We start from the raw sequence: 9,872 nt of genomic DNA, 5'->3' as shown, positions 1-9,872 counted from the left end.
CCTCATAAGAGGCTGTTCGCCTACTAATCTCATGGCAACCCCCCTCTAAGTCTCTGATCACTACTTTGTTTCCTTTTCTGTCTCCCTCTCCTCCAAGCCTAGCCACTCAGACCCTAACCAGATGGTCATGCAGTCGCAATCTTCGCTCTCTCTCTCCTACTACTTTCTCCTCTTCTATCCTATCATCTCTCCCTTCTACTAAATCCTTCTTCATCCAGTCTCCTGATTCTGCCTCTTTTGACATTACTATATTCCCTTTCTGCATCATATGACTTGCACTGTCCCCTTTCCTCCCGGTTGCCTTGGCCCTGCCCTGCCCTCTTGCTCCGTAGCTGAGTGACTCATTCTGAGCTTAAATAATAGGGCTGAGTGAAAATGGAGGAAAACTAAACTTCCGGAGGACTTATCATCTCTCTACCTCTATCTTCTCTTCGTCTGTATCTGTTGCTAAACCTACTTTATCACTCTAAATTTCAAGCTTCTGCCTCTAACCCTAGGAAACAATTTTCTACATTCTCCTCCCTCCTTAATCCTCCACCTCCTCGCTCACTGCGGACGACATGGTCAACTACTTTGAAAAGAAGGTTGATGACATCCGCTCCTCATTTACTCAGCCGATTGAGTCCACTGGTCTCACTCACACATAACTACCCTACACCTTGACCTATTTCTCCCTTCTCTCTCCAGATGAAATCCTGTGACTAGAAACCCTCCTCAAGAAACTCAAAATTCAATTTCAATGTATTTACCAATGAACCATAAACATTATTATTACCATTACATACAAACCATTACATACTGAAGTCAATATCTAATATTAAACAAATGCTCAGTGACTACAATAAGCCTTTTTTTTAAGTTGTGGAAATGTCTGATCTATGATCTATTATTTATTTTACTTTATGAAGCCACCCTCGTGTTCCATTCCATTCACTGCGTCTACATGGAAATTAAACTGCTGATTTGCGTATGTAGCGTCACTTTCCCTCATCATTTGCATAAAAATATGAAGAGGCGAGATCAGCCAACCAGAGTACTAAACCTAGCGAGGCAGTACAGTGAATGAGAGAACCGCCAGAGTAGGTTATGTAGGCTTCATTACTGTAAGTTGCCTCCTGGAAGTTTACATTTATTGGTGCTGTAAAGAAGTAGATTAGCCATTATGTTTATCTAGTGTCATACTTAAAAATAAAAATAAAAGGTTTTACATACCATTCATGTTATAGGTGAAAAACAATGTTTACATATAGGATCCTTACTAAACACTTTGGAATAAAAAGCCATCAAAGCAAAACAATGACTTATGACAATACAAAGTATTAATCAATTACAATATTTCTTTAAATACTTGTTCACATGAGCTCAGACAGACTCGTCCTAATATTTATATATTTCTTAATTCCATTATTTTACTTTTAGATGTGTGTATATTGTTGTAAATTGCTAGATACCAGTGCACTGCTGGAGCTAGGAAGACAAGCATTTCTCTACACCCGCAATAACAAGTGCTAAAAATGTTTGTGGCCAATAAAATTTGATTTGAGAAGATAAAGATTGATGTGATTGGGCAACACCTGGTGTCCTGTTCAGTTAATGTAGCCAATAGTACCTGTAGTTCACACAGATAAAACATCTGACTTAACCATCTACACACACACACACACACACACACACACACACACACACACACACACACACACACACACACACACACACACACACACACACACACACACACACACACACACACACACACACACACACACACACACACAAGATAAACAAAACAAATATTTATGGGGTTAGGTGCCCAATTCCAATTTAGGAAATTACTCCTTCCTTACACACGCCTTTTTTTACACACTTCTCAGTAGTTGGTATTCAGACTGTAACGAACGAGCTTTGCCGGTGTGGTTAACCGCTGACAACCCTCCCACTTGTTGGCCAACAGATTTCCGTGTGGAGTTTTCATTCAATAGGGTTCAGTACGTTTATCTTAAGCCATCCCTTTAAATACGGTGTACCTCTTAGTTAGAATTTTGACCACAAACTCACTAAAATGGATCAAGAAAACGGGTTCAGAATATTAGGGATCATGAAAGAAAGCGATCTAAATATATACATATTTGTCTCCGTTTCAACACCAATTAGTAGATTTAAAAAAATACTCTGATCTTGTAGGTTATTTAGGCTTAGGAAAGTATTTATGAATCATAAAAGAACAGGTTAGGAGAGCCTTCACTCACGAAAGAAAAGTGGTTTGATTCATTCTGAAAATTGCCACATTCAAGTCTTCAACCCATTGTAATGTTGGAAGATTAGTGTACTGTACATAGATTTACAATAGGGAGAAAAGTGTACAATAGTGTTCTATACCCTAATCTATTGCCTGCACTAACCATGTAACTGTGTGATGACACAACCAAGTATTGCGCCATGTGTCGGGTTCATACTGTTATGGCTAGAGTAGATGCTTTCTCCACTTGGAAGCGGTAGGTTCACTAGACCTTATTCATGGTTCCTTGGGCGTAAAGGTGGTGAAATTATTTGGGAATTAAGTCAAGGTCAAAATACAGCGTACCTGTAGATACACTTATTCGATCTCCAACCCAAAAGAATAGTGGGTGAATAGCATGCTATTCTCATGCTTAAGTTCAAGGTCAGAATAAGTGTAGAGAAAAGGGAATTACGTTCCATTCACGCTCGCTTAACTCGGGTCAGAATCGGCCCCTAGGTGATTAGTGCACCCTTTTCTACAAAATGTCTTCTTGACATGTCTTGTCCGAGAAGAGCCTGTGACAAATCTATATCATGTCTACATGTCTCATTATCCATTGTTCTCCTCTGGCTCTCGGAGGCCCTGGCTGTGTAGGGTCTTCCCTGCCATCTCCATCATGGCCTGAACCTCAGGGTCTGCATCCAGGATACTCCTCTTGCCTCCTGTCGCTCCCTGCAACAAAACACCCTAACATTACTGATGTCCTCATGACAAGTCATGAATACAATAAATCAATGAATATTCACTGAGTGTACAAATCATTAAGAACACCTGCTCTTTCCATGACAGACAGACCAGGTGAATCCAGGTGAAAACTATGATCCCTTATTAATGTCACTTGTTAAATACACTTCAATCAGTGTAGATGAAGGTGAGGAGACAGGGTTAAAGAAGGATTTTCAAGCCTTAAGGCATGGATTGTGTACGTGTGCCATTCAGAGGGTGAATGTGCAAGACAAAAGATTGAAGTGCCTTGGGACAGGGTATGGTAGTAGGCAGTGGTGTAAAGTAAAAAGTTGTGTATCTCTACTTTACTATTCATATTTTTGCCAACTTTTACTTCACTTACATTCCTAAAGAAAATAATATACTTTTTACTCCATACATTTCCCTTAAACCCAAAAGTACTTGTTACATTTTGACAGGAAAATTGTCAAATTCACACACTTATCAAGAGAACATTCCTGGTCATCCCTACTGCCTCTGATCTGGCGGACTCACTAAATACAAATGCTTCGTTTGTAAATGGTGTCTGAGTGTTGGAGTGTACCCCTGGCTACACGTGAATTTAAAAAACAAGAAAACCGTGCAGTCTGATATGCTTAATATGAGGAATTTTAAATGGTTTATTCTTGTACTTTTACTTTTGATACTTAAGTACATTTAAAACCAAATACTTGTAGACTTTTACCGAAGTAGTATTTTACTGCGTGACTTTCACTTTTACTTGAGTCATTTTCTACTAAGGTATCTTTACTTTTACTCAAGTATGACAATTTAGTACTTTTTCCATCACTGGTAGTAGGTGCCACACGCAACAGTTTCGTGTGTGTATCAAGAATCGTCCACCACCCAAAGGAAATCCAGCCAACTTGACACAACTGTGGGAAGCATTGGAGTCAACATGGGCCAGCATCCCTGTGGAACGCTTTCGACACCTTGTAGATTCCATGCCCAGATGAATTGAAAAAGGGTGGGGGTGCAACTCAATATTAGGAAGGTATTCCTAATGTTTGGTGTACGTGGTAGGTTACTTCCTATAATTAATTGAATGTGCCTCTATCTCCACCTGCAGGTAAAAATAAGGAACACATTGATACAGGCACAGCATTAAAAGAGAAAGAATTCATAAAATATTAGATGAAATAAATGGGATCAAAGGAGTAAGAAGGCAGTGGTTGTCCAGGTTGATACTGACCTCTTCCTCCTCAGGGGGCTTCCCAACCCCCCACACCTCCAGAGAATCCAGGGTGAAGTCCTCCTCAGCAGAGAGCTGAGGGCTGCCATAGGTAGTGCAGCGAGGCCGTGCCCGGCTATGCCCACGGCCAAAATCACTATCCAGCCACAGGCCAAAGTACCCATGCTGACCACCCATGCCCTGATCATAAGCAAATTACAGAAATGACATTGCTTGGGTTTAGATAAAATACTATTGAGGCATGTGGTAGTTAATATGATGTAGTTACTTGCGTGGTACTTCACATAGAATTATAGTAACAGATTGTAAAATAAAATGTTCAGATGAGATTGTGTAGTTGAGATGTGTGTAGTAGTGGGGTGTCTCACCAAGCCGTTGGGCATGGTCTGCTGGCCCTGGTTGAGGTACATGTAGTGCTGGTTGTATCCTGTGCAGGTGTACACCCGTAGACAGGGGAATACTGAGAACAGGAAACACCTGGAGTCTCCTACACTCAAGACAATCCAGTCACAAACACACACATCCAGAGATGAGCACTGATTATAGAGATGGACAACATACTGTATATGTCAGCATACATTACAAAAAAGGGCTTAAATATCTCTGCAGCCGTGAGCCTGTTTCTCCCGATTGCTACTTCCATCCACCACCACTCTCACCTTGGAACTGAGGCTTTACTTCCCAGCCATGGGAGGCGAAGCCACCAAAGATGTGTCCTTTAGTGTCTTTGATCAGGAGCACGGTGGGCCCGCGGCCTTTACAGCTGCCTACTATTTTGGTGAAGCTCTCCCCGTGCAGCTGAGTGGAGAAAAGCAGCTTCCAGGGGATGTTGTACCCATCAGGTAACTGTGGTGTGAGGAACATCAGCACGGGCAGGTCCAGCAGGCAACGCAGCTTCTCCCAAGGGGTTTCCCAGCAGGGGGGCAGTAGGGTGGGAGGGGGACGGGAGGTTAAGCCCACGTTTAGGCCTTCACCTATCAGAAGGTCCATGTACATGGCCACATTGGAAACTCTGAACAGCCAGTCCTCCAAACATGGGACGTCACAGGTACGCTGGTCTGAGAGGAGGGAAGGACAGAATGTCAGGTTTTGTTGTTGATACAGTAATATGTATGAATTATTGAAAATATGAAATCTGGGTGAGCAAGATTTATCTCCTTTCCTATTCACTCTATTCTGAAAACCTCATCAGTAAATTATCCTTCCATCCCTTTACCTGAGGGTTTTAGTTCAGAGCTCATCTGTTCAGCCAATAGTTTAACACCAATGGAACCGTCAGCCATACGCTCTGGCTTCCAGCCCTGCAAACGACTCTTCTGGATGATGATCTGCACCACAGCAGAAACCAGGTCCTGCAAGAACTGAAATGAGAGCCAAATTAATTTGAGTTCAGAGCTAAAAATGCATGTTCCTCTAAGAACACAGGAGCACTTGCAGAAGACCTTCTGAGGGTCTACTAACCTCTATTATTTGTTCACATGTGGCAACACCTGTCCCTGTCCCCTGAGCCATTGCCATGAAAAGGGGCGCTCGCTCCTCTGCAGTGCCTCGCAGGACATCGGCCAAGAAGACCACCAGCTGCTCCCGACTCACCCCAGCCCCAGGGGGAGGAGGGGCCACTCCGGGGTCCATGCTACACATCCCAGCATAGACCCTCTTTATCATAGAGTCTGAGGCAATGTTTCCCATACAGGGCTACAGGACAGAAGATATGTTATTTCTCCCATACTGGTACTGTTAAATATCTGCAAAATAATAACCACAGTTATTACATATATGTGTGTTATTACGCCTCCTACACATTGTTATTACAGTTATTACATATCTTAACCTTCTTGCAATGCGAGAACTTACATATTTCTGTATTATTTGTATTATTATTTGTATTATTATATTAGTATTATTTATTATATTTGTATTATTATATCTTATTACAAGATTTTAAACAAGATTTTGATTCTGGAGGTTAACTGATTATATATCCTCGATTTGATAAATAAAACACCTTCAACATGCCCAGCGTTAAAACCTTCCCTGCTTTTCCAGCGCCACCTGCTGGACTCGCGCCGTGAAGCCGATCGAACACTCCCTCCACAACGGGCCGCTCCTCTGGGCGAAAACGGGCCAGCCGTTTCTGCACCACAACACTGTCGGTGTTCCCCATGGCCCTGTGTGCACATTGGACAACACTATCAGTTTAGCCATCGACAATAAAACGAGCACGACTTGAAACTGTCTGAAGGCTTGAAGCATCCAAGGCTTCTGATCTGATGTAAAGTTAGCTATCGTGACTGCTAGCTAGGTGTCGGTAACATAATTTACCTAACGTTAGCTAGCTCGAGATGATGATTATAGCTATTTACTTATCTATTAACAAACAACGTGGCAATGAAATGAATATGAAACATCTAGCTAACCTTGTTGAAAGAGGATAATTATCTCATTCCAGGGGCACTATGTAAACACAATACACTTCCTGGTATAAATAAGGGGGCGAAAATGAACACCAATCGAAATACCCGATCATCAACAGACTCCAATTATATTGGCTAGTAGTTCAAAATAATGATATGATTGGTCCAACGTCATATGGGTTTCCTCCAATCTGGAATTAGGGGAATGGGTGTTGGGCCGAAACCGAAAAACGTGAAGTTGTTCGATCCCCGTCGAGGGAGGAGCTGTTTTTTTGTATGATAGTAAAGCATTTTTATGATGACTATAAAATGTGTATATAATATATTATATATAATATAATATATTCTAATAAAAGGTATATTTTAACACTGTCTACTCAAGCAAATTTGCCGAACTGATCAACTTGGAACCAATTAGAACTTCCGTGCAAACCCCTTGTGATGAAGCCAGCCAATGGCCTGCTTCTATCTAGGATGTAAACACCTGCTTTCTGTATGTATGTGATGAGCTCCCAAAAACTGAAATAAGATAAATAAATATATGTTATGTAGCACAATATTTGATTATTCCAATACGGTATCCTTCTGCGCGGCAGTGTATATAAACGCAGAAGTATACCCGCAGCTATTCAATAGCTTGGATCAGCTACTTTACTCGTTATGGTGTACCAGTATTGTTACAGACGACCCACACGTATATAGCAAGAAATAAGCTATAAACGTGTGTGAGGTATAATGCCCCTTCACGATCAGGCAATTTACACTGTTGGATTCATTATTTTTCCACAAGGAGATCAAGGCTGATACTGTGGGTCCATAGTAATCGTTACCTTTATGCAGTATATACTATAAACATAGTACATTACACTGATGGCTTAATTATTTCCAAAATGAAAAGGTACAGCCATTCACCTCTCCTCTCCTTCAGATAGTGTATGAGACGAAGGATGATGCTGTATGTTTTATTCTATACAGTATTGTCCAGTGTGGTGTACTCGACACAGTAATATTACAGTTGGCTTCATTTTCCAGTATTGGGCTGAGTTTATGTTAGCCCAACCATAGTTAGATTACATTGGTGTTTTTTTTTCACACAGTTGCTGGGTTGCGATAGTTTTTGTTACACAATTTTACAGTACAGACAGTCATAGTTTCCCATGGAAACTATATTGTACTGAGGGTTTCGGTGTGTAGCTGTGTTTACTATAATTCTGTTGCACTACTTTACAGTACAGAGACAGTACCTATCCCTTAATTGGACACTGACAGCTCTATTACACTACTGTTTTTTTCACACAGAGTGTAGCTGGGTTTACCTTCGTTTTTATGTTGCACTACTTACAGTAGGCTACATACAGAAACTATGCTAGTTTCCAGTGACTATCCTAGTTTCCCTTGGAAAGACCAGCAGTGTATTTTAGCTAGTCTGTTGTACTTACAGTTAAGATGGTAACTATCCTGGTTTCCCCTGGAAACTCACATTACAGCTCTATTACGCTGCTGTTTTTCACACAATGCGTAGCGGGGTTGGTGCTCGATAGTTTCTGTTACGGTACTTTATAGTACATACAGTAACTATCCTAGCTTGTTTCCATTGGAAACTCACAACTCAGCTCTATTACACTGAGGGTTTCAGTATATTGCTGGGTTAACTATAGTTATGTTACATTACTTTACAGTACAGGCAGTAACTATCCTAGTTTCCCTTAGAAACTCACATAACAGCTAGAATACACTGCCGGTCTTACGCAGTGTGTAGCTGCGATGCTGGCCACCGCTATAGTTCTACTGAATACAGTGATGGAAGGCTATGAACTCCAGTTCGATGCTGACCACCGCTATAGTTCTGGCGCCTCAAATGTCACAGGGTCTTCTAGTGTTGACGCCCTGGTTGACTGAATGTTTCCCAATGAGTTCAAATGAAGGGGTGTCAACCTACATCTTAGCCCCTTATTCTGGCCAAGGATTCTGTCTGACAGACACGTTAACCTGTCATTACTGTTGGCCATATACGCCCTTCTTGCTGTTGTGGGTGAACTAAGGGCTTCCCCAGTGTGTTGTGCCCAGCTAGGGCAATGGACACTTCACAAACGCAGGCAATACAACATCTTTATCAGTTTCTGTTTACTATGGTATTCGACCGGACTCTCACATTGCATGGTGGACACCTAATACTGCAGCATTTCGGCAGGCCCACCGACCTTTGCCTTTTGCTGTGGTGGTACATTCTACTGGAGGAGTAACTGCCTTATATGGACATTGGATAGTCTGCCTCATTCAGGAACCAGGCCACAACGGACACAAGGACGTCTTGAATCACATTAGAGTTCTGGGCCTCACCCAAAACAAGGAGAAAAGTCACCTGACCCCTCACGGAAGGTGATCTACCTCGGGATATCCATAGACTCGACTCTCATGAGGGCACGTCTCCCTCAGGTGAGAGTAACAAAATCCTATCCTACCTCAGCCATTTACAGCTCGGAACGAGCAATGTTGGTGTTAGAGTCCCAACAGTTAACGTTACTCGGCCTGCTGACGGTGGCTTCACTGTTGGTTCCGCTGGGCGTTCTCCATCAGGCCACTCTAGCGATGGTTCAACTCCCAAAGCCGGCACCCAAAACAACACAGACACCCTCAACTGTTGGTGATGAGTGCATGTTTGAGGACCCTATTAAAGTGGCTATCCACTCCTTCTTGTTAAAGGGGATGAGCCTGATCAGAGTCCACCGCAGAGAGCTGGTGTTCAGTAAAGCCTCTTTGACGGGTTGAGGGCCGTGTTCAGAGACATGGCGGCTAGCGGCTGCTAGAGCCCCCATGGAGTGGTCAACACATCAATGTGCTGGAGCTCAGGGTGGTTAGTCTAGCTCTTCAACAGTTCCAGCCCTACCTGGTAGGACAGCATTTCCTGATTCAATGGCTCGGGAGCTTTTGCCGTGGGCCCAGACCCGCTTGGCATCGCTGCGAGCAGCACATATCCTTGGTGTCTTGAACAATGCAGCGGTCATACTCTCGAAAGAGGACCCGCCGTTAGGGCAAATGAAGTCTGACTTTTTAAAATGGAAATTCAACTTTAGAAGCCTTTTTAATCACTACACTGCAAGCTTGCATTTCCTGATGTGCAGACAAATTCTCAGCAGCAAAAGATTGATCAAATTATGATTCTATCTGTATAGCATACCTTGCAATACAATCTTCTATAACAAAACAGCTGGGCAAAATGTATACAATGTGCTCTGCAAGAAGACGACCAGAACTTAATATC

The 9,872-nt window shown here is 42.4% G+C and overlaps 1 protein-coding gene across 2 annotated transcripts; it reads right to left on the bottom strand.

Moving 5' to 3' along the window:
• Nucleotides 1-729: 729 nt before the first annotated feature.
• meak7 (MTOR associated protein, eak-7 homolog) lies at nt 730-6,719 on the bottom strand. Of its 2 annotated transcripts, XR_008066401.1 has the most exons (9): nt 6,614-6,719; nt 6,202-6,364; nt 5,658-5,891; nt 5,413-5,557; nt 4,856-5,254; nt 4,565-4,683; nt 4,197-4,376; nt 1,747-2,950; nt 730-1,646 (listed from the first exon to the last, which is right to left on the bottom strand). XR_008066401.1 is itself a non-coding variant. In XM_035790917.2 (8 exons), the coding sequence occupies exons 2-8, from the start codon at nt 6,358-6,360 to the stop codon at nt 2,828-2,830; spliced, it is 1,359 nt and encodes a 452-aa protein (XP_035646810.1). In that variant the 5' UTR covers nt 6,361-6,364; nt 6,614-6,719; the 3' UTR covers nt 730-2,827. The 2 variants fall into 2 exon arrangements, 1 of the variants encoding a protein (XP_035646810.1); XM_035790917.2 differs by having other exon boundaries at nt 730-2,950.
• Between the last annotated feature and the right edge of the window lie 3,153 nt (nt 6,720-9,872).

This window comes from Oncorhynchus keta, chromosome 17 (assembly GCF_023373465.1).
Source record: "Oncorhynchus keta strain PuntledgeMale-10-30-2019 chromosome 17, Oket_V2, whole genome shotgun sequence".
Taxonomy (NCBI): Eukaryota; Metazoa; Chordata; class Actinopteri; order Salmoniformes; family Salmonidae; genus Oncorhynchus; species Oncorhynchus keta.
Note: the sequence above shows the minus strand (reverse complement) of the source record. Positions and strands in the feature narration are given on the sequence as shown.

Bases quoted from the DNA above. Each gene is read 5' to 3' on its own strand.
- meak7 (XM_035790917.2), bottom strand. From the start codon at position 6,360: ATGGGGAACACCGACAGTGTTGTGGTGCAGAAACGGCTGGCCCGTTTT. The intron at 5,892-6,201 runs GTGTTTTATTTA...TCTGTCCTGTAG, and splicing joins TAACGCTGGGCATGTTGAAG to CCCTGTATGGGAAACATTGC. The intron at 4,684-4,855 runs GTGAGAGTGGTG...TCTTGAGTGTAG, and splicing joins AGTAAAGCCTCAGTTCCAAG to GAGACTCCAGGTGTTTCCTG.